The 27886-nt window shown below is 42.9% G+C and overlaps 2 protein-coding genes across 7 annotated transcripts in view; both read right to left on the reverse strand.

Moving 5' to 3' along the window:
- Window positions 1-5254, reverse strand: part of LOC117409454 (serine/threonine-protein phosphatase 6 regulatory ankyrin repeat subunit B-like) — a 32139-nt gene extending 26885 nt beyond the window's left edge. For all 3 annotated transcript variants that reach the window (XM_034015557.3, XM_034015546.3, XM_034015565.3), the window contains exon 1: window positions 4764-5254. In XM_034015557.3, the coding sequence (XP_033871448.2) occupies window positions 4764-4790 (27 nt within the window). In that variant the 5' untranslated portion in view covers window positions 4791-5254. The remainder of the gene's footprint in view (window positions 1-4763) is intronic.
- Window positions 5255-8381: 3127 nt separating this feature from the next.
- On the reverse strand, window positions 8382-27131 carry LOC117405692 (splicing factor 3B subunit 1-like). 4 transcript variants are annotated; one of them, XM_034008964.3, is made up of 25 exons: window positions 26977-27131; window positions 25583-25764; window positions 24784-24885; window positions 24311-24425; window positions 20797-20876; window positions 19974-20180; window positions 19473-19728; window positions 19002-19214; window positions 18464-18585; window positions 17874-18071; window positions 17559-17660; window positions 17105-17284; window positions 16684-16770; window positions 16143-16413; window positions 15378-15523; window positions 14972-15118; window positions 14317-14442; window positions 13603-13824; window positions 13135-13317; window positions 12834-12945; window positions 12477-12597; window positions 11777-11908; window positions 10707-10979; window positions 9425-9641; window positions 8382-9256 (listed from the first exon to the last, which is right to left on the reverse strand). In XM_034008964.3, the coding sequence occupies exons 1-25, from the start codon at window positions 27080-27082 to the stop codon at window positions 9098-9100; spliced, it is 4059 nt and encodes a 1352-aa protein (XP_033864855.1). In that variant the 5' UTR covers window positions 27083-27131; the 3' UTR covers window positions 8382-9097. The 4 variants fall into 4 exon arrangements, with proteins under 4 accessions (XP_033864855.1, XP_033864865.1, XP_058888431.1 ...); XM_034008974.3 differs by lacking the exons at window positions 24311-24425; window positions 24784-24885; window positions 25583-25764; window positions 26977-27131 and adding an exon at window positions 21261-24245; XM_059032448.1 differs by lacking the exons at window positions 8382-9256; window positions 9425-9641; window positions 10707-10979; ... (15 more) ...; window positions 19473-19728; window positions 19974-20180 and adding an exon at window positions 21261-21317.
- Window positions 27132-27886: the final 755 nt, after the last annotated feature.

The following is a 27886-nucleotide window of genomic DNA, read 5'->3' on the forward strand; positions in this document are numbered from 1 at the left end:
GACTGCGTCAGAGCAGAGAGCAGTGTGACTGCGTCAGAGCAGAGAGCAGTGTGACTGTGTCAGAGCAGAGAGCAGTGTGTCTGTGTCAGAGCAGAGAGCAGTGTGTCTGTGTCAGAGCAGAGAGCAGTGTGTCTATCAGAGCAGAGAGCAGTGTGACTGTGTCAGAGCAGAGAGCAGTGTGTCTGTGTCAGAGCAGAGAGCAGTGTGTCTGTGTCAGAGCAGAGAGCAGTGTGTCTGTGTCAGAGCAGAGAGCAGTGTGTCTATCAGAGCAGAGAGCAGTGTGTCTATCAGAGCAGAGAGCAATGTGACTGTGTCAGAGCAGAGCATACACGAGGCCCGGCTGCCAAGCTGAGAGGGCGTCCTCAACTACTTCCTTCTCTCTTCCCCTGGCAGGCGACTCTGCAATTAAACCCATACAAATATAAACAAGGAGAGCCGGAGAGCTCAGCCTCTGCACAAAAAACACACCAAACTGGGCCCGGGCCAAACACAACATTTATAGGGACTGCCGAGGTCAGGTAGCAGCAGCAGCAACGTATATCTAAATAAGACTCCTAGTGCATCCTGGTTTTACTGTGGCAGGAGTCTAATTAGCTGAACGTTATAGGCAGCAAGCCCAGAGGTGTCACAGGCCCCTGTACCCAGCATAGCACTGAACCTGCACAGCCACAGAAACATAGCACAGAGACTCTGCACTGGATCAGGGAGAGTGCTTGAGTTGGTCTCTCTGCTCTGAGTGAGGTTGGCAGTTGAAAGGGGGAGGAGTGGATATACAGCTCAGCAGGTTGAAGGTGTTGCACATGAATTAAATGAGTTGATTTGTTCCATTGTATCTGTGAACAGTGACTGTGTTTCTGTGCTGGATCACATCCTCTCATAGAAGCATCTATGTTAGCATCAGCAGGTTAGGGTATTGTGATTCTCTGTGCATCACAGACACTAACTTGTTCCCACCAAGGTCTCAGCAGAAACCCACTTTTTGCTGGAAGTGTCTGATTATTCCTGCCTGCAGCAGATCTTCTGCTGATGCAAACTGCTTTCCAGAAACACCTTCAGGAGACCTGGGTACAGCAGCTCTGTGCCACGGGGAGGACAGCAAGGAAGCAACGCATGGGGGTACCACAGTCTGGAGCATCTCACATGATGGCTTCCTGTATTACGAAGTCCCTCAAACCTACAGCGTTCCGTATTGTGTACAAGCTGCAAATCCCTGATGTGAGTCCAGCTTCACTAGTGGCGTGTTCTGACAATGTGAAGATACATGACTGCACAGCTTTACAAATCACTGCTGTTGAGTCTTCAAAGTCAACACTTTACATGGGCTACATATGTTAAGCCGGTCCTGCTGCAGATATCCAAGCCCGTTTTCAGTGACCCCCTCCATTTGACGATTTCTTACATTTACTATGGACTGCAATTTGCCCACAATGTAAAAATTGGGCCACTGTGTAACGGTTTAAGAAAACAATATGCAGCATATGGTGGGCAGCAGTATGGAGTAGTGGTTAGGGCTCTGGACTCTTGACCAGAGGGTTGTGGGTTCAATCCCCAGTGGGGAACACTGCTGCTGTACCCTTGAGCAAGGTACTTTACCTAAATTGCTCCAGTAAAAACCCAACTGTATAAATGGGTAATTGTGTGTAAAAAATAATGTAATTGTATGTAAACATAATGTGATATCTTGTAACAATTGTAAGTCGCCCTGGATAAGGGCGTCTGCTAAGAAACAAATAATAATAATAATAATAATAATAATAATAATAATAATAATAATAATAATAATAATAATAATAATATGCTGTCACTCCGACAGGATGTGTGGACCTGCCCATAGCTCTCGGCAGCAGCGAGCCCCATAAGGCAGGTTTGCTCACCAAGGAGGCAAAACCAAACTGCACTTCCTCAGCGACACAACCCGTCACCGTTACCAGGGCAACCACTAGAGCTGCCACTTGTCACAGCTACAGAGTCCTCAACTTGGAAGCCATCATTCCCCTCAGCCAATGAAAACACTAGGACAGTGCTCCTGCGGTTCCAGTGGACGCTCGCATCATCTTTTCACCACATTCACCTGATATTAATATTACCAGTTAATTTGCATACTTGAGCAGGTCTTTTAATGGCATTCAAGTGACTGGCATCTTGTGAGTGACATCAGTTCAGAGATCCTACCATCCAAAATACTGAATGAAAAGAACGAGAAACAACTGGCCTAGTCTAGCCTAGCCTAGCCTAGCCTACAGTACATACAGTAATCTGTCGCGTATCCGCCAGAGAAGATTAGTTACTGTATACTGTGTTGTATGTGCTCCGTGCGCTGCCATTGCTGGTAGTGTCACATAAGCTGTTCAGTGTGTTGGTATGTAAATAAATCCTGTTCGCCTGCGGGGCGTATCAACTTCAACCTCCGTCTTGATCTCCTGCCTGTCACTCAGCAGCAAATGCACGCACCCACACAGCAGACAGCTACCCTGTCACAAGCATTAACACCCTGGATCTTTCTAAACAAGGGGAGCTCCCTAATAAAAGCTGAATCTCAAAACAATAACTGTGTGAATATAGTAATTGTTACAGCTTTGTATAACGAGATTTAATACAGGATTCATTCATCCGACTTTTTACTTATGAGCCCTGACACTGGTCCCACCGCAGTCAGATATGCGATTACTGTACTTTTTTTTGCTTCATTATATCTCATCTTTATTTCACAGAATGCACTGCACAACAGCAGTTCTGTTAAAGATCTGAATGTTAAACCTTCCAGCAAAGAGTTGTGCTTCTCTTAATATTAGCGCTGCACGCAAGACGAGCTTATCGGAAAATGTTTGTGAGCTGATCATTATTTGATTTGATTTATGAGTTATGATTGATCACAATTGACATTTAAATGACCGGCTAAAGTGCAAGAGACTCAGAAGTCAGTTTCTGTGGTGAGATGTTTTTTTTAGAGCTCAGCTAGATTTCATGATTCTTCCCGAGACAGGAAGTGTCTCTGTTGAGCAGGGAGCAGCGAGCAGTATTTGATAATGTCTGCCATTCATGCTGTGGATGTTTCATCACGCTGCTTTTTGTGCAATATATTTTATTACTGCTTAGGATTGTTTTAAAGCTGCTTATCACTGTCCTAAAATGTAATTTATATGACAATGGATTGCAACCGCAAATGCACCTCCGTCCACCTAAAACCGCTTCCTGCACAGTTATGTGACGTGAGATTAGTCAATCACCCACTGGTATCACTTTGACTCAGGGATGTTAATAAGAGCCCCATTGCATAGCAGTTTGGTGCATTCCTGGTTTTACTATAACTAATGGAACACATCTGAGCTTTTTACCTGTACACTGTGGCTAATTGACGTGGTAGTAAAACCTGGAATGGGTGAAACTGCTATGCAATGTTGACTGTCACTTTACTACTGCACTAGAATATGAATACTAAATTACATATAGTAAACTATAGTGTCATCCACTGCCATGCTAATCCCTGGTTGCAGGGGTGTCCTAATAGTTTATAGCAAGGCTGTGGAGTGTTACTAATCCACTACAGCAGGTAGCAACCCAAATCTTAAACTGAGGGAACATGAAGCCACTGTGTGGCTTGGAACTTGGTTTCAGAGACTAGGTTTCAGGCCACTGTCTGGCACACCAGGGGAGACTTGGGGTTTGATACAGCAAAGTCACCTCAAACCAGTTCTCCCAGTCTCCCGGAACCAGGTATCAAGCCACTGGTCCTGAACAAGTGGTTTTGTGTTTCCTCAGCTTGAGACACCTTCTTGTAAAGCACCTGGGAGTGAGGCTACACTAGTCTGCATGGCATTTTAAAACAGTTTGTACTTTAGCAACAAGTGCATGTAAAGCTCTATGCAATGAGTTTGCAGCTTCAGTACTTAAGAAGTACCGTTTTAAGTTGCAAGTATGGTATGGGAATGTTAAACAACTGAAGCACTACAAGAATGTTTTTGTTATTTTTGCCTGGTGACCAAATAAACTCGAGGGAGTCCATGAAGTTGATTTGTTTGAGCAATACCCAGTGTCGACACAGACGTAAAACAGGTAATTAAATCAATAATGACAGCTAATAACACACTTCCTCTCAACATCTCGCACCGACAAACCGTCAAGACGCGCTCAATGAGGAAGATGGAAATAAGGAACCTTAAAAAAATACAGCCTACTGCTCGAAAGAAAAAAAAAAAAGATTTCTGTGGTATGAGAAAGAGAAAAAAAAAGCACTTCCCGTTCTAGTTGTTATCTGTTACAAAACAACGATACGATGCTTTGCTGCTTTATAGTACAGGTTTTATTTTAAATGATCGTATTACGGTTCCTATATTTCAAATAAGATGTTCATCGTTGGCGTTGTTTGTTTTATTTTTTTGACAGTACTGTCTTGCAAGAATCAAACCACGAAAAACATGATCATCTGACAAGGCAGCAACGTCACGAGCAAAGATGCACACTTCATGTAGAGTAATACTAATTAAGAAGGCATTTTAAAACACGTTAACAACATTTGAATACCCTTGTCGAAAACACAGACCCTGTTCAGTACAGTATTTCTTTTTTGCAAACCAAACCAGACAGAATGTTGTTGTTTTTTTGTATCCTTAACGACTGGTCTCTCTCTCTCTCATATATATATATATATATATATATATATATATATATATATATATATATATATATATATATATATATATATATACACACACACACACACACATACATACTAAGTAAGTGCGATTCAATTTAAAACCACTTACCTGGTCAGTGAGTTTGAGAACAGCCATACCTGAAGAATACACAGATCACATCAAGACTCGGTGCATCAATCGCTTCAGAAATGCAGGTAAGTAATAAATTCCGCTTTATTGCTGTGAAATGATCCTTCTTGCAGCGGTAATGTCAGCACTGCAGTAGTTTTACTAGGGCCCGTCGTATATTCACAGTGGCTCTGCAGAGCTTGTGTTATCCCGATTTAGACACGCAGGCTGCGGTGCGCTTGGCTCGCAGTAGCCGCTACCACGATGCTGGGTTTGAAGACGACGAGGTGGGAGGGTGGATTGGTGATTTACCGTAAGGACACTCGGATTCATTCGCCGCACACACTCCAGCAGTCGGTTTGGATGGAGCTCTGAATACAGGAAGTCCTCTTTCTAGCTCCTCCACTCATCTGCAAAGCTTAACACTGACATCAGCAACACAATCTCTGCCTGTTGTGTAAGCGGGGCGGCAGCGGCCCCTGCTGGGGAGACGCGGCATTGCAGCGCTGCCTCGTCATTGCATTGATTTTTAAACACAAAGTAAACTCGGAGATGTAATCAAGTAAAAACAGTACAGCCGTTTTCAATTTTTTGGTGCAATACTATTTAATTTACAGGTATGATTATTAAGTAATACTGAAACTATTAATTATATTATTATTATTATTATTATTATTATTATTATTATTATTATTATGTGTGTGTGAACGTTAACTCTATACATTTACGTAATAAGTTAATAAAGAAAATCTGTTATTTTTAAATTCAAAGAATTCTAATTACTTCTTATATAGCAGTAATTCATGCTAACTCTTATTAAATCAAACTGAATAAATTCAATGACAAAGGTTTTAACTAGAGGTCTTTGTTTCAGTGCAACCTTTATCATTGAATTTATTCAGTGTCTTTTAGTATTTCTAACGAGTGTATGGATGACGAATCCGGATCAAACCAGCCCCCTGCTCTCTGTTGTAAGCTGTGGTCTGTGTCATGATGAGCAGCAGTCCTCTAGAGCAGAGCTTCCCATTTTTGTTGCTGCGCCCCCCTACAGAGATTTTGTTGTTCTTATTTTAATGTGTACGTGTTGTAAGCTCTTAGTTTCTCAAATAAAGGCACACACAGGGGCCACGTCACCCTGCTGCTATGCTGTCTCTGCCTGCGTTCAGCGCAATATAATGGCTTTTTATTACTTTTTGAAAAACGAACGAATATCTGAATGAATATTTAAATTATGAGCAAATATCCGAACATGAAAATCCCTTGTTCACCCCAGCACTAATTAAAAAACACCGCCGCTGCACTTTCAATTAAAGGCGGGCTGGGCGATAGAGTCGAAGAGATACGACAGGTCTGAAACGATACAAGCTCTGTGGACAGGGTTTGGTCAGATTTAACATGGGGTTGGTCAGATTAAACATGATGTCTGCCTGGGTAGTCGATTGACTCAATCATTCTGGAGGCCCACCGAGTCTGCCATTTACCGCGGAGCTTTTACAATCGCCAGGAAGTCAGAAAAATGTATTTTCCAGTCAGGTATTGGCGCCCCCCCCCCTAATAACCTCGTCGGTCCCCAAGAGTTTGAAAACCTCTGCTCTGGAGTCTAAAGCAGTTTCATGCATACAATAGTATCCATTCATCGAATCAGTCTCAGTCAACAGGGCCCGCTGTGTCATTCACATACCATAATCGAATTCCTGGTCTATTTTTCTTGAAAGAAAATAAACTTCTAGTCAACATATTTCTCTCTGACCGTCGAACCTGCCTTTTACAGCAGCTAGACAGTTTTCCAAGGAATGTATTTCAGATTTAGGCCTATCTATTTTCACCATCTCACTGAAACACACAGCAGGCTTAGGCATTCTCTCCAACCAGTATTGGGACAGACTAGTAAATGCAGAACAGCCCCTTACAAAACCATGGTAAGAGCCTATACTGTGGTAAACTTTTATAAGGGACTGGGCATGGTAATATAACATTGTGTAAAATTAAAAATATTCACAAAAAAGGGTCATATTCAGAAACAGCACTTTAGTGTTAGGGCTCACTTAAGTGTGCCAAGTTAAATGCATTTCTCATTCTCATTATGTGAAATAATGTATAATGTGATATCTTGTAACAATTGTAAGTCGCCCTGGATAAGGGCGTCTGCTAAGAAATAAATAATAAATAATAAGAAGAAGAAGAAGAAAGCACACTTAAATTAACACCAACACGCGAGTGTTGTTTCAGAATATGGCCCAAATACTCCTTGAAGTCTTTATCCTGCATGGCAGAACTTTAAACTAATGAAACCACACGCTTCCTCTATCAGCTCCCTTCACACGGCCCTGCACGCTGGCTTCAGTTTTAGTTCCCCAGCTCAGCTGTAATCTTGAAACATTGAACTACCCTGAACCAGCTACTAATAAGAAGTCCAAGTTTATTGAGCAGGGCACTGCTCCACACGCACATACATCAATACATCATATATATATATATATACATATATATACACACACACACACACACACATACACAAGCAGCATACAGCAAAGCTCAGGAGCACGTGGAACAGTGACAACAAACACCAGGAGTGTTTTCTGAACTGGACTGTTCCTCCAGCCAACACGTTAACTGGGAGCATCATTTTTATACCATGAATGAGCTGTTATTTTTTTTTCTGCTAATTAGTTCCAGATATCGTTCCAAGTACACGTTACATTTGTATCTGCAACATCCTTAAACTCAAGAAACATTTAAGGGGATAACTAAGGGGAAATTGAAAGTGTTTTATTCAGGTGATCTCTGTGTTCACTGTCTGATCAGCCTGGTTCTCAATACCTCTGGCCAGCAGGCAGAAACAGGAAGCTGCCTGCATCTCTCCTCTTGGATTGCAGAAGCTCTGTCTGATTGGATCCAGATGCAGCAAGTTGAGCTCAGAACCAGAGACCTTCCCCTGCATACCTCCTAGCCTAGCTTGGAAACTCACTGCACAGTTAGAGTGCTCCTTCCCTCTATCAATTCTGTATTCCTCTTGTATTCAAACATTTTCAATCAGCACCTCACAAACAGGAAAGTACAAAGAAACCCTGTTTTAAATACAGCACTTTTCACAATGTGCCTGTGTAACGGGAGGCAATGCTCCTGCAGTCTTCAAAACTACAGTACAGTTGTGACTGGACTCTCCAATAAAATTGATGATGGGATTCTTATTTAAATGATAGCAATTGAGGGCTATTAGCCACCAGTAGCACCTGGAACAGCAAAGTGGCGTCAAACCTGCACACTACATACAGGTGTTGTTCAGACAACAGGAGTGGGTCAAACTATTTCTTTAGATCTGGTTCAGTTTTTTTTTTTGATCAAGTGATACAAGTTGTGGAAGAATGTAACCTTAAACTTGCAAGTATTTCACGATGTCTTGTTTTGACCTCTTCCTCTTTTCTGCAAACAGATACTACAGCTAGTGTTGGTCAGACCAGGGAAGCTTCCCCTTTTAGCTCTACACGTGACCCGAGACAGAAAAGCATTAAAAATAAAGGGTTTTAGGAGAGTTGTAATAGGGGAGGGAATGAAAGGGGCTGTAGCTTTGTGTCAAGAATGTTAGTTAATGCAAAAGAAAAAAAACAAAAACACAAGTTAAAATTTTATACACAAATGTTTATTTCGATCAAATAAAGAAACATCCCATTAGCACAAGAAATGGAATAGTAACCTTGATAAAAAAAGAGATTTGCTCCACAGAACTGAATTTATTTTATTTGATCTTTAATTTACGAACTTCGTTGCCTCTACTGAGCTTGACTGGCTTCACACTGCTTGCACGCTCTTCACTGTTTCTGTTAGAAATTTTTATCTGCTCCAAGCCTTTGTTTTTATAACAATTCTATGGTTTATATGCTTGGTTGCTGTAGTTTTTTTTGTGACGTCATTACGCAAGAATTACCCCGTGTACACTACAAGTGTAACAGTACAACAACCAAACATACATTTTTATAAATGTTAGACAAAACAATTCAACTGGCGACTAGAGGTACTTTATATTTTAAAATGCAAAACAGGTTTCCCCTAAATAAAGATGCTGCAATGCAACAGATTTAACTGCACGTTTTAAACTCGCAGTTTTCTGCAGCATCGCAACAACCCCTACATAAAGAAAGTCGCTGGAAACGGAGCGCTTTGATAGGCTAGTGATAATTTACAACATCACCTACTGATAACTGGTTTGTCACACGAAACAGGTTCAAAGCAGAAAAAAAAAATATACAAGGAATCTTCTGGAATCCGGGGGGGGGGGGGGGGATGGGAGAGAGAGAGAATCAATAATAAAAACAACAAGTTTTTTTTTGTGGCAGTTACAAGGAGTACTCAAGCTCGTAGCGGACGAAGGGGTTCTTCTCGTCGTTGTACACGCGGGGGTAGTGTGCGATCAGAGCATCCTGGGAGCCGATGTAGATGGAGTTGTAGATCTTCCAGTAAACATCCCTCACCTTCCTCGCTGGGTGGAACAAGCCCTGAGACAAACAGAGGGGAGGTATGTGTTATTGCATACAGGTCTATATATTCAAGCATCTCTTCAATATCATGCACCTCAAAACCTAATAGGGTACACATTTTAAATTTACAAATGATTAAAATAGTTGACAGTCCTCAAAGTCCTGCATAGACTTTCTTCTCCATACCTGTAGGCAGTACTGCAGCATGCGGCAGGGCCCGATGGCGACGCGCAGCCCCTCCAGTGCCCCCATGACAGCCTGGATGACGTGGGGCGAGGTCTCGAACACGTTGGGCCAGACGTAGTTGAGCAGGTGATTGAGGGAGTCCTCACAGCCAAACCCGTACACACCCAGAGACATGTGCTGCACCACCGCACTGGCTGTCTGCCTGTGCACCAGGTCTCTGTGGAGCAAAACAGGAGAGGAACATATACAACGTTAGTTCAGTAAGCCACACACAACTTAAAAACATACAAGATTCAGTTCAATATGTTTTTTGCAACAAAAAGTGTTTGTAACTACCTCCTTACCCCCACCCCCACTTAAACATTTAGAATCGTTCCTAAGTTAAACAGTTGCCAAAGATATGCTGGTCAGATGAAGTCTTTATACAGCAGGGTGTGTACAATGTATGGTTTCATCCACAAGGTTTTGGTTTATCATAATAAAGTAACAGCATTTCCCATGATGGCTTTAACTGGGTACAAATTTCCCAGTATGTTACAGCGATGAACAACTACTGGTGTCTCTCCTCTAATCGCCCATTGCTGACGAATCCTTTAGTTTTAACCCTTTGCAGTCCATTTATTAAGTGCGCGTCAGGTCCAATTTATTTTCACACGCAGTTAATTTTAGACGCGCTATTTAAAAGTATTTTTTTTCACAGTCAAACGGGTTTAAAAGGCCCTGCATATCAACAAAGCACTCACTAGGCATCTCCAGTCCCGCCCCACCCTTTCGTTCGCTATCGCTTTCACATATGCTAAGAAATAAATAATAGGTCATACATACCGATCAATCATCTCCTGATCACTCGTTTTATCACCAAACTCCTCAATAATGCAATTCAAGTCATTATTTTATTACTATAACATCTCAAAAAAGCTCTGCAAATGTCCGTGATAGTCTCTGTGTGCTGATACAGTAACATCCAGCTTGTTTCCTTATTACCGCCCATATAGGATGCCAATGGCAAGTATGACTATTCATGAGATACACTTTTAGTTATTTATTTTTTTTTAAAATCAGCTTGTCTCGGCTCCTGTCGCTCCCACTCGGCCATTGAATGGTTCTCGGCTTTTTCCGGAGAAAAAACTAGAAACCCGTTTTTTGCGTTTTTTGATGTCGGACAGGGTCCAACAATGGACCGGATATAAATAAATTTCAATGTCGGACCAAGTCCGACAATGGACCGCAAAGGGTTAAGGAAAGAGATGCTGCACTGCATACAAGACAACCTCCTCCTCACCTGTCCATGAGCGCGTCCTCCAGCAGTGGCGTGACTGCGTAGATGTAGTCCTTGCCCATCTCCCCGATGTACTCAAAGAGGAAGGAGAGGGACTTGAGCACGCCGTTCTGCACGTTGAGCTCAGGCACGCGGTACTCGTTCATGAGCGCCGGCAGCACAGTGAAGGGGGAGCATGTCTCCGCCACGATAGCGATGGCCACGGTGGTGCACACACGGTTCTGTCGCTCCTGGACCTTCAGGTTATTGAGCAGAGTGGCCAGCACGTCGTGAGGGCTGCCGAGAGAGAGCGAGAGCGAAAGAGAGAGACACACACAGGTTAGAATAGCCATGATAGTGCATCAGATAAATAAACCAAAATGTCTCAGCAGAAACGTAGAATAAATGACTAAAGACTACATTTCTAGGAGTAGGTTTCAAGAACTATCACAGTGTAAATGTTTCTGATTGAATATATGGTGTGTAACTACTGCTGTCTGCTGCTGGTCATGTTACCAGGACACCCTGGTAAAGGAAGCCTCAGTCTCAGTGACTATTTAAGATGCACCTGCACTACTCCATTTGGGACCAAGCACAAGGAATGGCTGGACCTTAAAAGAATAAGTAGAGGGGTTCCGAAAAATATAGCGTTACACAGCCTCACTGTTTAAATACCGTGTCTGCAACTTTTCTTTTCATTAATATCCGGACAACTTTTCACACTTAAACTTTAGTCGGTTTCAAAGCTCTCTTCAATAAGTCTGCTCTAGTGCACATATAGTGTAAGGACTATTGCACACTATTGGTGGTATGGAACAGAAAAGCCAGAGCACTGGTTTGTTTTATTATTTAAGTAGGAGTGTAATAGTTGTCAAGATGTTAACAATGAAAAGAGAAATACACGTTATTTAAAAATAGTTGTAGCAACACGTGGGGATGTGTAACGCTGTATTTTTTAGAACCCCGCACACTAAGCTTACAGCAGCACAACGGTTTAAAATGCAGATCCACTGGTGTTAGGCTTGAAGCAGCTACACTACCAAGCAAAGAGACAATCCAGTTTAAATGAAGGGAAAGGGCAGGGCTGGACTCACCCGATGGCCTTGGCGATGTAACCGAAGGTGTTGACAGTGGCTCTCCTGATGGCTTTCTTGTGAGCCTTCAACAGCTCCAGCAGCTCAAAGCAAATCCTCATCCACTCCCTGGCTGAGACGTACTCAGCTCCCCTGTAACGCACACACTGGGTTAGATACAGGAAACAAACAGAGACAGTGTGCACACAGTACCACCATAAACCAGAACCTCTAGTTTATAACTAGTGATGGAAGCACAAACTAGGGACTAAAAAGGAAATCTATACAATTATGTTATTGCACAATATGGATGATTGACTGATTGCTAGTTTTACATTGTATGCTCTTCATATGTCCTACACAATGTATGTCTTGTGCACTTTATGTACAGCGTGCATTATATATATATATATATATCTCCACTTAACTGTTTTTAGTAGGCGTTTATCTTTAATAATTGATCTGGTAAAAATCTATCTAATATTGTTATATTGAAGTTAGAAACTATTTCTTAAATTTGTATTTATTTGCCATCGATGCATGCCTGGGGACAAATCGAGAGAAATCATCCATTTGGATAAATCAAGTACACAGTGCACCTTGTTATGTTCATGACATTAATGTTCTAATTGTAGTCAGACAGGCAGTGTGCTCTAGCAGCAGCTGTGAGGATCGAGTCCCTTTGCAGCAGAACAAAGTCTCCCCCTCGCCCTATTCTCACCGGTCAGCAATTCGCCCGACCAAGTCGATGCAGTTCTCCTGGACCTTCTCGTGCCTGTTCTTCAGGATGGGCGTCAATCTGGGCAGCAGGTCCTTGATCGGGGGAGTCATCTTGTGCATACCTTTAGAAAACAGGATTAACTTTCAGGTTAACAGAAGCAAGGTTGGAAACCAAACATGCATCCACTTCCGCACCCAAACACAGATCTACTGCAGGACTGAACTCGATAATCTTTCAGGGCTTTCTGTTAATATACACCAAAAAAGTTTGTTTGGACTAAATACTATTTTTGTTGTTTTCTTGTATCTGTTACAGAATGGGTACACAAGTGTAAGCAAGAAGAAAAGGGTAACATACCGATAACATTTACAATGGCCTTGAGCGCCCCAAGAATGCTCCCCAGCACTTCGGGGTACTCCTCTCCCAGGTACTCGTACAGCACCACACCCAAGTGACCCATCAGCTTTTCCTGGAAGGAGAATTAAAAAACAAAGAGCGCACATCAGTACACAATTTACAAACACACACACACTAGAAACACTGGTCTGTGCAGCGTCTACATATTATCCCCCACAGAGGGTTAAATCCCTGGCAATGGATATTATTATTGTTTATTTAGCAGATGCCTTTATTGTCGGTACAGCCGGACACAACTCACCTCCTGGCAGGTCTTCATGACGACGGCGGTTCTGGAAATGAGATCCGCGGCTTGCTGGCGCACTTTAGCGGACTTATTGTTGAGACGCCACAGGACGGTACCGCAAATCTGGGGCAGGTAGGGCTTCACACGCTTCCCAAGCGCGTTCACCACTGTGCCAAAGCCGTTCAGCATCACGGAGTCCTGCAGAGACGAGGAGAGAGCAAGTAACATTCTTTAGAAAAAAAAGGCAAGGTATTCTCTCATCCTGATGTACCGCGCCACCAAGGGATGTAAATAAGACTCCCTCTGCTTAACAGTTCAATCCATTCCATTGCCACCACCAGTATAAATCAATCACCAGCAGCTTTACTCAGTACCTGCCCATCAATACCTCCATACAGCTTTCTCAGTACTCAATGAGCTGTTCCCTCGACTTCCGGCCATGTTCCCCTAGGTGACCCTCCCCATCCACTCCCTCCCCCTCACCTCAGTAGTCTGCTCCTGGAAGGCGTACAGGATGCCATCGATAAGCTGCTCCTCCAGTTTGTGGTCGATGTCAGCTGCCCCAAGGTTGCCCATGATCTTCTCAATGGTCTCCATCACCATCTTGCGGTACTGCTCCGCCTCGTCCTTCAGGTCGTCCACAATGCGAGAAATGATCTCCGCAGCGCCCACCTTGTTAGCCAGCTCCACCGTGGTGTCCACCAGCTGAAGAGAGGGGAGAGGAGAGGAGAGGAGAGGAGAGGAGAGGAGAAGTGTTACAGCTATCCAGAAACACATGCTTTTCTTACACGGTTATAGACAGCAGCTCTTCAGTTTGTATTTGTTTCGTGATGAGACATGGCAGAATCTAAAATAATCTGGTGTCTTCTTGCTTTAAATTATACATTTTGCAAAATGCATGTATTATATTAAGAGTGTATATTATGAACATGCATGGTTCCAGTTTACACTTCTTGCTTTTGAAGTGCTCAATGCATCAATCGTTGTCCGGTATTCGATTAGGAAATTGGTTGCCTATTGCACCTCAACCAACAAGCAGTAGAGCAAAGGACTCAGCAGTAGCCGCTTGGGACCTTCATTTTTGCTGCCTTTGCTCGCTGTAATAAAATCTCCATTTTGCATGTAAGCTGAAAGCCATTTCCATCTGTCTGATGAACTGCCATTATGGTGAAACCAGACCTTTTAAATGGTGCATACCTGTCTGTAGTTCCTCCTGTCCAGCGCCATCCTGTGCTGCCAAAAGTGTTTGAAAAAGGCCGGCAGGATCTCTGTCTTGATGTAATTTGCTTCCACACCGTCTGTGCCACAGCACTGCTTCACCACCTGCAGAAAGGAAAGGGTCAGTCAAGACTGTAGCAAGTAACACCATCCCTAGTTGAACTGTAGCAATGACTAAGCAATGCTTTTCGGTGCAGTAGTGAGCAAATCATCACTACTTGGTCAGCTATCTCAATACTGTCTGTATAAGCCCTACTAAGTGCATCTAGTAAACTCTTCAAAACAGAGGTATAAATCCTGTATAATTCCAACAGTAAGGGTTTCCAAAATTCCATTACATCTTGCAATCTTCGTTTTTATCATTTATAATACGTTAATAGGCATGGCGCAGGTGTCTTAACAGAAATCAGTTTCTACAGTAAGCAATCAAGCATTGTTTCGCAGTCCTCTTACCCAAACTGCACAAGATGACATCTCCTATAATAACGAGACGCTCTGCACACAACTCAACGTTTATAAATACTGTAGGGCCAATCTTCGTTCAAAAACAGGGGTCGCTGGTAATAGATTCAAGGCCCTTGGAGGTACAGTCAGTTTGGGGTGACCACCACTCCTCACACCCTCCCTCTCTCACCTTGAGCACAATTTTCTTCATCTCCTCATCGGGAGACTGGAACTCTCTGATGAGGATCAGCATCACCTCCCTGGTGTAGTAGTTGGCATACTCGGCGTCCATCAGGGGGATCAGGTAGCCGATAGCCTTCAGGAAAGCAGCCAGACCCTGGAGGGGAGAAAACAGCAATCAGTGACCTTCAACAATGCAACAAATCCTCCCAGCAAAACACATTCAATAATCCCACGAAGCTGTGTCTTCATAGACTCTACTAGTCCAAGATTGAGGCCTGTGTATTTCTTATTTAAACTATATATAATCTTCAATTATTCAAACATTGACTTGGTCTACAAGACCAAGAAATGAGTGTGACCTGGAGATTTTGTTCAGATTTAGTTTAATTGAAGTGTTGAGTGAGGATGCTCACCTTGCCTCTGTGCTGCCGAATACCCTTCCACAGGGGCTTGAGCACGGAGTCGAAGGACTCGATACCGTAGGGGGTGGCTGCCTCAGCCAGGGCAGCGATAGCCAGAGCACTGATAGTGCGCACCTTCTGCTGCTCATCCACCAGACCTGAAACAAAAGCAGGGTGAGCGCCACTCACAAAACAGTACAATAAAACTGAATGTAAACTCATCCACCAGACATGAAACAGGGTTGGCTTTAGAAACAATGTAAATACATTTAAAATAGAAATGGCATCTTTAAAAAGTATGCAAATGGCTTTAGCACAGGACTGAAGTTTCACATGTTAAGTATGTTTAATTTAAATTTCAAAAACACCCTAAACTTCAGGATTAAAAACATTTACATTCAACATATTAGGAATTTTTGCTACTAATCAGAAAAGGCATCCTAAAAATCCCTCTATTTAAGTGCTGTTACTTGTTTATGATGTACTGAAACTTGATCTGGAAAGAAATCTGAATCTATACTGACAATAAAAGTGAACTCCCTTGAACTGTACATAAAATATAGTATAAACACCAAAGCAGACATCTCCATTATACATATTTTTCAGAACGATTAGCTTGAACATTTGACCCTTAGAAAATGTTTAACTGTTTTAACACTAAACTATTCACATCTCCAACATCAAGGTTTGAACTCCCTTCTAAGCAGTCAGAGCAGTAACCAGTAAACTCCTATTACAATCAAGTGAGTGGACTCCACTGTACAGAGCTCTGCCTACCGTGCTCAATGATCTCCACCAGGCTCCTGAGATGGGGCAGGATGGCACAGCCCATGAGGATGGCGATCTGCTGCACGATCTTGATGCCAGTGTGCCTGGCCTGCCAGGACTTCTTGCTCTTGCACACGGCCTTGAGGAAGGGGAGCAGCGAGGGGATCCCCAGCGCCGAGGCCACCACAGCGAAGGCACGGGCCGTCGTGTTCCTCACATACTCATCCATGTTGTCAATGTCGGGGCGCATGGTTGAGATCATGGTGGCCAGACCAGCAGCCTGCAAAACACAAGTCAGTCAGTCCCTCTCTGCACATACCTACTGTACAGAGAACCAAGCATCAGACAATACTGCTTCAGAATAAGAACTAAAGAAAACGTGTCTTATTTATGATCAAACCTGTATATAACAGCCTGTGAACAATCACTATTTAAACCACCTCCCCAATTTAAGAGGATATGAAATGAAATTCCCTCCACTGGTGACAATCCTTTTGTATAGAATGTTACACTAATGCCAATGCGCATTTCAGTTGTTTCATGCACTCACCTTGGCCAAATTGGAGATGATTTCTCTGCCCTCCACTCTGGCGTAGTAATCTTCATCAATCAACAAGGGTTCAATAACCACGAGAATCTGACACACACAATAGAGCATGGGGTTAAATTCAGGGCAGCATTGAAAATGACTGATCTACCCATGAAAAAAACATTGTGCTTTCTGTTTATAATATGCATCAATAGCCATTTACTTCTGACAACATATTTAACAAATCATTTTTTTCAGATTATTAAAACATTAGCCATTGCTGAATGGAGCTCTGAATCCAAAGCTTGGCAAAGCAGATACTGTGATGTTACTTATTACAAGCTGGCAAAAATACTGTACCAAATAATACACCGACATATAAAAACAGGAGGTCTTGTCTTTTTAAACCCTAGAATGGCTATCCTGCATCGGGGCTGCTTACCTTGTGCACATAGGGCCGGACCAGGTCATCCAGCTTGTACAGGATCCTGTCAATGACCTTCACCAGAAGATGGCGCTCCTGATCTTCCAGCGTGGGGGACATCAGCAGGGGCAGAATCTGATTGAAGAGCGGGCCAGCCCCAAACTCACGGGCTTTATCTGTTATCTGACGGAGCGCGGCCTGGGATTCAAAACAGACACAGCAAGGTTAGAGAAGTGCAGGCAGTCAGTGAATGCTAATTCAAGAGAAAAAATGGCAGTGCCGGAGAGTGAAGCATGAAGTATTTTTAGACATCATTACGGTACAGTGACAACAGTGCTTGAGAGTTAAGAAGGGAGCATTTAGACTAGTGAATGGTGTCGACCAGTGCTTAATTAAGGTGCAGAGTGACAGTGCTTGAGAGCCGAGAACATATTCAGCTGTGCTTATAAGGTGCAGGGTGACATGGCAGAACCTTTCTCATTGGCGGAGTGCCGTTCTTGATTTTCAGCAGCAGTTTCATGATCTTCCGTTCTTTCTGCTCCTCTGGACTGAGAGTCGACTCATCCACCTCCACCTGGAATAAGAAACAAAAAACTCAATTTAAAAACTGGGAGTAAACAAGCATTTACATGTGGGAGAATTAACTGCAGATTTAAACCTTAAAATCGATGCAAATGTGCATATTCAAATGCTAAAACACTAAGATTGGTGCATTAATAAATATATGCCTTCCAAACTTTGGTCATCTGTATATAAAATAAGAAAATGTGCCAGCCCGTTCTCTTACCAGCAGCTTGTCGAAGTACTGGATGTCGTCTGGCTTGAGGAAGGGCAGGTTGCCGGAGGGCTGGTCGTTGATGGTCTTCATGGTGCGGTCCTCTGTCTGCATGTGGAACCCGGTCATTCCTCCCATAGGGGTGGGGGTGGCCGTGAGCTTGCGGGCCGGGGTGCGGATTGGAACGTAGCCCGCTGGAGGGGGCAGGACCTGGGGGGTGGGGTCGAGGAAGAAGGAGAAGAGAGGGAGAGGTGTGGGTTATTAGGATTAAGATAGTCCACCACACGCTACATTTTTCTATTTAAAAACATTAAGCCTAATAAGAAAATGGATATCAGCGACTAAAACCATGAGGTTTTCTGTTTGATTTTTAGTTGCCGCTTACTAAATCCACATCACTGTTTCTGAAAGTTCCCAATTCCTAAGTGTTTCCACGTGAAGTTATATTTTCTTATTGTTCTCATCTTTATTTTCTTAAGTTGTCAGACAGAACACAGTACTTTGTGGAGAAACCCCTTACTGGATGCAATGTTTTGATTGTCTGCCTGTTTCTAGACACCAAGACTGGGCAAGGCAAGGCAAGGCAGGGAGTGGCTGTGTACCTTGTACCCCTCAGGGAACATGGCATCGAGCTCATCGTCGGTGAGCGGCCGGTTCCTCTCATCTATCTCACGCTCCCAGCGCCAGGCCTGCAGCTGCTCGGGGGTCATGCTCATCAGGTGACCTGCAAGTGGGGGGGGGGGGGATTGAAAGATTAAAATGTGCTTTACATATGCATCTATATAAATGTACTGTATATTTTCAAAACAAATATGGCTGGAATGTAAGAGTATTAAACATTCAGAAAGCGGCATGTGAAATCCAGATGTTGACCTTAGTGTTCATACAGTATTAACTATACGGTGCAGGTTATCCCTTTAATATTGAGAATTTCATAATACATATTCACATTTGTGTTTTACACACGGTCTTTGATATTTTTGTAATTTATTTTAAACTGAGTTCTTGCTATGGGATATCTGGATGGGTACCAGCACACACTATATTCAAAATGTGTTTGATTATAAAGATTTATGGTTTTGGAAATTAAACTGAATTGAATGGAGTAGAACCAGACTTGTACACGAGTGCTGTGCTTACCTGGCGTGGGAGTGGCCATATTCATGGCAGGGGTTCCTATGGGGGTCTTTCCCGGGGTAAGCAGGGGGGTGGAGGAGCCCATCTGGCTCGCGGGGGTCTCGTCCCAGCGCGACTTCCTCTTGCTGGCCCCTGGGGTGGGAGTCTCTTCCACAGAGTCACCACCACGGTCTGTACGGGGGGTCTCAGCCCAGCCGCTGCCATGGCCAGGGGTCTCTGAAGAACAAGAATACAAACAGTCAGCACAGTCTACCTCTGACAGAGAGAGAGATAGGGAGAAACCTGATCATTTAGTAGACATTAACACTACGGAAAAATAAAGAATTCATTTGTGTTTGCAGGCGCTTTACTAGAGTCCGTAAGAAACCCTTAGTTTCGACACACATTTATAGCTAGTCCCTGTAGCGCAGCAATACAAATACCTAACTGTTACAAAACCTATACAATTGTTTCTTCTGCGGCCCCCAGACTGACCTCTCTCTGTCTTGGGTGTCTCATCCCAGCGGTTTTTGCGCACACTAGAGGTGGCTCCCCCGTGGCCTGGTGTGACGTGGCCAGGTGTGTCTCCTCTGCCGGGTGTGGCCGCTCCTGCAGGGGTGTGGCTGGGGGTGGGGTCCCACATGCGGGAGCTGGGGGTGGCTCCAGGGGTCTCACTGCCCTTCGCTCGGCCAGGGGTTTCATCCCAGCGGCTCTCAGAGGGTGTGTGTCCCGGTGTGTGTCCCGGAGTTTGCTTAAAGAATAAAATAAATGAACCATGTTAGAAAAAAATAATAACTTGACTTCTATACAATTATGTCATTTCAAGATCAAGACTGCATTGTGGGCTGTGCCATGTGATGTTTTTCCTACACGAGGATGTGATCAGTAAAACTTTTAAATTAAGACCAGTTGGCACAGCCCCAAAAGCAAAAAACAAAACCTTTGTTCAAACTGGTCACGAGTGAAATAATGTTGTTATTACTGCTGCCCCTGTACCTCCGAGGTGACGTCTGCCTGGTCCCAGCTGGACACCTTCTTGGGCGTGGTGCTGGCACTGTTGGGGGTCTGGTCCGCAGTCTGGTCCCACCGGCGCTTGCGTTTCGCGGCAGCAGCTGCAGCAGCAGCCTGGGATGCAGCAGAGCCGTTCACCACCTTCAGCTCCCCTGCCTTCGCCTTCTCCGCCATCTGCTGACGGATCTCTTTCTGCAAAAGAAAAGAACAAAAAAAAATGACATTTGTCAATCAGAAGCTTGCAGTTCTCTAACTAAGCCAGTCCAAGGCAAAGCACTGACATTTCTTACTGCAGGATTTTACTGGTTTGTTTTAGGGGTCTATTACTGCTAGCACCTCCGAGCACGTGCCCACATATTCTAAAATTGGTTGATTTGACGGAGATTATTTTACACGTGGAATAAGGAAAAGGCTGCCACGCTTGCATTACTTTGTAAACATGTTTACAAACTGCGCTAAACTGCACATTTGAAACCAATACATTTATTGATTGCTGTAATGTTAGATTATGTTTTAATACCTACATTTAGGATAAAATGTATAGTGGGAATGTTTTTAATTAATCAGATTCCAACATTAGAGTGCTGTAACTATGATACACTACAATGGGACGTCACGCACACCACATTTGTGTACAGTCAAGACTTAAAAGGAATAAATAACTTTATACTGCACACTCCCTACTGTAGAAGACAACAGCTGACCTCTGTAGTGGACATGTATATTTGACAATTGTTAAAGATTAGCTAAAACTCAAAACGATTGTACATCTTCATAGCGTCTTGTAGAAGCGTGTTGCTGAACTCACCTCTTCCTTTGTGAGGTGCTGCTCACGCATGACGTCCATGTACGTTCTGGCATGGAGTTTGGGATCTGGGGTTTTCCCTCCTGTGGGAAAGAGCAGCAACAAAACACAAACAGCTTAGTACTGCCACACCTCACAACGCAAAAACACACACAACACACAGTCAATACACAAGACTAATTAGCCTGCTTCACTCTTAAATGGCATTCACTAAGCAAGTTCACTAGTTTTGTTTTTAAATAGAAATTTACAAACTGACATGACTTACAGAAATTTAGTCATTTTCAATTTGGAGAAAAATAAAATAAAACCAAACAGACAACCAAATGTAATGTCTTTTTCATTTCTCTCTTTTACATAAAACATTTCTCTCTTCAATTAATAAATGCAATTACAAGAGGAGATAAACAGAGGAAAGAGTCATCATTGGTGCTGGTGTCCTGGGCTGAGCTCTCCAGAATACGTACACTTTCTGTGCCTGGTGTCCCTCTGCAGTGTCTGACTTCAACCGGCAGAAAAGAAGCCTAGAAAATTCTCTTTACCATTAGTAACACTTTGGAAAGGGTTTGAACTTTAACACACAGCATACCTCCTGGTAATGTAACTTAAGCAAAAAAACAAAACCAAAAAAAAGTGTCTTCCTTCAGTCATCCACAACCAGCTATATTGAGGGATTCTTTATATTCTAACGTTTAAAAATGTAATCTTGTCAAGCAGCATCAATACTAAATCCCAAATCTTAACATTGGTAGTCTGCCTCTGTAAATGATGGGGATGATTTAAATCGTATTTTATTTTGTTATGATCATGAAGTTGTATATACTGCATGTGTGAAACTTAGGACTTTGTTTCTTTAAATCTAATTGTTATTTTGTTTGATTAAAAACAGCAAAGGCGTGGTTCCTGTTAAACAAGGGTTTCACTGCAATCGTTTCAATAAACAAAGTCACGTTAAAGATGTTAATATACTACGGCCATACTGAGCAGCCCCAAAACAGGGCTAGGAAATTAGGCATTGGTGCACACAGTATTTATTTGCTGAGCTTTTAAGCTGATTGTAATTAGGCATCAAACTAAGGTGTCATTGATGGGCAGGTTAATATAAACTTACACTTGGGTCTACATAAAATTAGTTAAAAGTAGTTTTTATTTTATATTCAATGCACAGGGACCACTTGCCACTAGCACGTGCCTACACCATCACTAATGCTACAGAAGAGGCGGTTAGAAAGGTGGCTGCTTGAATAGCTGCTGTGGCTACAGAAACTCTTGATCCCCTCCCCATTCGTGTCTTTAAACCATGCCACTTTGACCCGTGGCCCCTGACAAATTGGGATAGTACTTCCTTTGGACACAATCTTTTTGTGTTCACCATAACCTACACAGGATGTGTTGAGCTGCAACCTTAAGAATGCAGACAGGACTGGCATAGCAGTACTGCTGTAGGAGAGAAATTAAGGACAGTTAGTATGGGCCTGTGGAATCGTGGCACAATTGTTTGTATTACAGTTTTTTGTTTTTATTACAGAAAAGAAAGAGATCAGATACTCTATATGACCCTGTATACCTCTATGAGCTACATGCAGGCTCCTGAACTCCTAACCCGGGCACTGTGGACTGCTCCCTACCCCCTAGCACGAGAGGGGCTCAAACTGGAGCCTCGAAACTGCCAGGGGTGTGCTCAACTCCAGAACAGCTTTATTCAGGGAGGCAAAAGCCTGTCCCATAACGTTCTTAATTAACTATTACAACTCTCTAGAAACAGCTACATCCTCCAAAGTCCACACTAACAGGAGAGGAGCCTTTCAAAAGGTCTGGTAAGAGCTTTACATGCAAAACTTTATACCAATTACAGATGTGGCCATGTTATTCATTCTTTACTCGAGTATTTAGGTTTCTTTATAAAAGAGACAAACATCCTAAGCACCTGGCTAATTCTTGTATTCTAGCCAATTTTAAGATGCATAATCCATGTCTTCAAATTCATAGCATCAAAATAAATCATACTGGAGGTTGAGTTTTACTCCCCCACCCCTCTCACTGGTTCACATGCTACATTTCCAAATGTTTTAAATGGACTTCATTCTCTTTACATTGTACACATTTGAAGTCATCCAAAGAGAAACCTTGAGCGTACTGGAAAGCACTGAACCAAAGGGAAGCTTTTCCCCTCCATGAATAATAAAAGCCCTGGAGACACACACACACACAGAACAGTTCTTTGGCTGTCTAAAAGGCAGACTTCAGTGATGAAGTAGAGAACAGACCCTGCCCTGTTAACTACCTTCTGTCTCATCCCCCTCAGTCTCATTGTAAAGATGCAACTACCTTTCTTCACTAAACCAGTGTTTCCCCAATTCCAGTGCAGGTAACCAAGTTTGGGACTCACTGTGATAAACTATCTTCTACAATCTGACTCCTTTCCTATAAACCTGTCCCTCCATTCCCAGTCACCAAGCTTTGAGCCATGGATTAAGATTAAGACTCACTTGGCCGCACTCTTACTAGCTAGCAGGGACACTTCTTCATAGCTGAGATATTGTAAACGTATTATTCTTGGATTGAGAAACTTTCCAGAGCTATTTCAATGCAATCTAAGGAGTGTCGAGATTTTAAACTGGCACTACACTAAAATGGTATCTGCTCTATCTACTGCACCCTGCCTGTCAGGAAACCTCCCACCCCCAAACAGAACCTGCAAAGTACAGGGAATAATTTACTTCAGGCTCATACTCTGAAAGGGGCCACAAGGCTCTTGAACTCCAAACACTGGTGTTTCCTCAATTCCAGACAAATTACAAATAAATAACAGGAATGAATTCAAACAATTTTCTGCACATAAATTTTGCATACACTCGAATACCTGAGACAATTAAACTCTTAATTTCAACTGTGCATCAAGCCAGGTATGTATATGACTAGCAGTGTGGTTAAAGACCCACCCACAGGACTCCTGGGACATTTGCAGGCAAGCTGTCGAAGTTTCAACCTCCCGTAGTGTTCACCAGCACTGAAGTGACTGAAATGTTACACTCGCCCATAAATCCTCAAGCTCAGTTTTCTGCCCCATATATTGGTCACAGAACTAGTAAAAGCAGGATTTAACATTGGGGAAGATAGGGTGGCAGGTAAATTATTCCCTGTACAGATTAACAGAAATCTTGGTCAACTGGAAACCCGGTTCAAGAAACATTGCCCTGGACAACATTTTTTTAAAAATTACACCTGAAACAGGTAAAGCATTGGAAACAAACCCATTAACCCTTCAAACAGCTCAGAAGTGCTTTTCACAGCCTGGATCACACCTATTTGTATAAACCCCAATCAGAAAAAAATCCAACACATTCTGCAATTGCACTACCTGCCTGTACTAGCAGTTTACTGCTTAACAGTCCTCTCTATCGTCACTGTGTATACGATGCAGGCTGTGTTGAGCTCAGCGAGGTTTTCAGGGTTCAAGACTAGACCAACGGATGAATAGACGCTGGATTGGAAGGCTGCGAGGGGGTAAATTTACCGTCTGCAAAGGGGTCGAGACGCTCGGGAGAGATGATCATTTGCCGTCGGCGACCTTTGTACTCGTCCTCCCGCTCGGCGATCTTCTGGGGACGGTGCTCCGCAAACGGATCATACTACGGGAGGGAGCGACAGTCAGCGAAATGAAGGCACTGCATTACACAACAAGCCTCAGCAATTGTGCATTGGTTCCAACATCCCCCTTTTACGTTTTTGCTCTCTCTTATCTACACAACATGTCTCTCATGTTTCCAAATCCAGGATAATGGTCCTTTAACCCCAATCCACCCAACCCCTAAATTTTCAAATTCAAAATACCATTCAGGTTTATGTATTTGTATTTTTAAATCACATTTTTCTGCTAGACTGTAGTGTCTTGTGGACAAGCCACATCAGACACCATCAAGCTGTATGCGAGTGACCGATGTGTCGTCTATGGGATAAACAGTGTGAAAGGGGGTGGTGAACACTTACCTGCTCTGCTGACTGTGGGATATCGTTGAGCAGTGCCACAGGAGCGTGGTACCCAGGCTTCTTCTGCCCCAGCAAGCTGGTGGAGGAGTCTTCCTCGTCATCCTGTTCCGAGAGAAAAAACACGTTTAACGCACCAGCTTCAATCAGAACCAGCAGAAACATCTACACCTCACAGCTTACAAAGCATGCAAATGCTGGTCTTCTGTACAAATGTATAGCAGGGAAGGAAACACTCCCCATTTCAAAACAGTTTTCACTGCAATCACACCTTATACCCCTCTCACACTGATGAGTTATGACGGCTCAGAACCGGCACTAATGCGTTATTTTGGTCTGTGTGAATTGCCTATACCATCATAGCGCCATCATATTTTATGCCGGCACTGAACCGTCTCAACTCGTGTGTGAAAGGCTACGCTGGCACTGAAGCGCTATCGTGGCCGTGGATTGCAAGTCAACATCCCACGTGACTGCATGTATACCGGACGTGTTGGGTATTTGTCGGTGTTACACGCTTTCATTTTTTTTCAAATACAATGGCTGATCAAGAACGAGGTAGTAATTGGAGTCTGGAGTAAGTTAAGAAATTGTTATTTTAAATAATGTTTTAAATGTCCCCGAGAACGCTCAGTAGCGGCATTTGTGTGTCAAAGGGGCTTTAGACTAATTAAACTGCATAGGTAAAACCTGTCTCAAGCCTGAATAGCTTGGGCTTTTCAAGTCAGGACTGATGTTGAACTTTGTGGGTAGCTATATACCTTTCATAAGCAACAACATTTTTACAGAGAAAGCCACTTACATCTTCCTGCTCATTGGCAGCAATGGAGGTGACATAGCCAGCGAAGCGGCTGTCGCTGCCCCCGTAGATCTCCTGGTCATAGTAGCCAGTGGAGTCGAGTCCCACTCCTCCATCTCCTTCCTCAGAGCCCTCCAGAAGAGCTGCCTTCTTCTCCTGTATCTCAAGGATCTGAGCCTCAATGTCTGAGAGCAGCAGCAAAACAAGAGGAAACAGACATGTTAGCACACTTCATCAGAACTCCCATGAAAAAGGCTAAATCAAAATCTGTATGCAATTCCAAGCTGATCAAATTTCATTAACTTTACAAAATTAACCTACAATGCACAAATGCAACAGTCATATCCATTTAAAAGTTTTAAAGCCAAAAAATGTAATAAACGTCAAAGTACTATTTTAATAAACTTTTAACCTAAAATGTTTTCTTGAATTGATTGATATTTCTTATACCATTTACAGTATCTTGATTGACTGTAAAGCGCTGCAACAGAAAACTGTTTAAAAAGACAAAAACAACGACCAACTCAAAGTAGATTTTATTGTTTATGCACGAAAAGTAATCACTCATCAACACTCACTGCGTGTCTCCTGCATGCTGCACAGGTTACCGGAGTGTGCAGCATGCAGGAGACACGCAGTACACACATCACCAGCCCCGCGCTCAAATTTTAAACTAGTCAAACTCGCAAAGAAAATAACAAAAAAAATAACTCTGCGGCGCATCTCCCATACACTAGATACTAACCCACAGCTCAGAACGCTGCAGTAAAGTCACATTGCAATAAATATGAACATGTTCACAGGATGCGTTGCGTGCAGCTCTCGCATAAACACTGGAGCGCCATTTTCTATTGAATTTACTCTACTGCAACGCATGCCTCCAGCGTAATAACATTGCCGGTTGCTATTATGAACATAACCTTGCACATAAACAGCGACAACAACGAAATAAAAACGCTTAACAAATAATTTTAAATTAACAAAACAATATCTCTTAAATGGAACATATAAGCGTATATTATGTATTGTATTAACAGATCTGAAAAAGGGTCACTGAACACAAGTCCCATCTATTCGTAGATACTGCGGTGAATGGGGTTAAAATACACCCTGCGATTAACACAATACGGTATATTTCAAAACATCATTCGTCTTTTTATGGCATGTGTATAGTTTCTCGTTCACTGCGGAGAAGCCGCTCAACTGAAGCCGCCATTATCTGCCTCACTCTGTGCAACGCACAAAACATGGCGACGTCTTTCCAAAACCGAGTTAAAATAAATGAATAAAACAGACAAGCATCAACGAGGCGTTAATCCTACACTCCGCAGCCGTATTCTAAATCAACACTCCCCCTTTAGTCTCAAATTAACGTATTTGTTTCCTTTTTTTCCTACCTTCGTGTGTCTTGGCGATCTTCGCCATTTTGTTCAGCAGTGAATCTATCCAGAAGGCCAAGCTCTCACGACTTCCGCTTTGTCGGAGGGAGACAACTGTGCGCATGCGGAGTAATGCAGTGGGGTTTAAGCAAAGATGTTCAAGTTAGGAGGCAAGGCGTTTTGAACTGTTATCTTCGTCTTCTTTTTGGTTAATGGCCATCAAGCTAACGCCGTAGCTTATTGTCGCCACCTACTGTTTGTTTGATTATCGTTATTGTAAACCCAACACTTTCTGATTCCTGATTTTTTTTTTCTTTTATTGAGCTGGGTCCTGACTAGAATGAACCGGCAAATAGAAATATATAGCCATTGTGTTTCTGTAGTGGTTTCACAAAACCTGCTTTTGGACAAGTTAGTCCAATAAAAGTCAAATTAACCCTGCACTGCAGCACTGTCGATACCACCTGCAATGATGCAATGTAACCGATTTAATTGTTTTAAATATACAAATATATTCTGAGCTAAATAATAAAGTAATGTGAAAATAAAGTATGTTACTTTGTGGAAAGTATATATATATATATACACACACACACACACAGTATATTTACGATATCTGACACAATAGTGTTAGTGAGAAATAACCTTGAACTGTATGTCATACCAGGTTGGAATGGGGAGTGGAGAATGGGACCACTTGATCGCACTGCAATAGAAAACATGATATTTTCATTCAGATACCCCTGTGGTTGTGGTTCTGCTCATATGGAGGTAGCACCTCATTTGAAAAGGTGAAATGTTTCCCTATTGCAATGACCTCTACACATGCGTGCATGGCGCCAGTTGGTGCCTCTTATCCTGCCAAAATTAACAGGTAACCTTAGGACAACTTGCATCTGTTTCAGCTGTAATGTGGGTGCTATGATAC

Source organism: Acipenser ruthenus, chromosome 10 (genome assembly GCF_902713425.1).
Source record: "Acipenser ruthenus chromosome 10, fAciRut3.2 maternal haplotype, whole genome shotgun sequence".
NCBI classification, from domain to species: Eukaryota; Metazoa; Chordata; class Actinopteri; order Acipenseriformes; family Acipenseridae; genus Acipenser; species Acipenser ruthenus.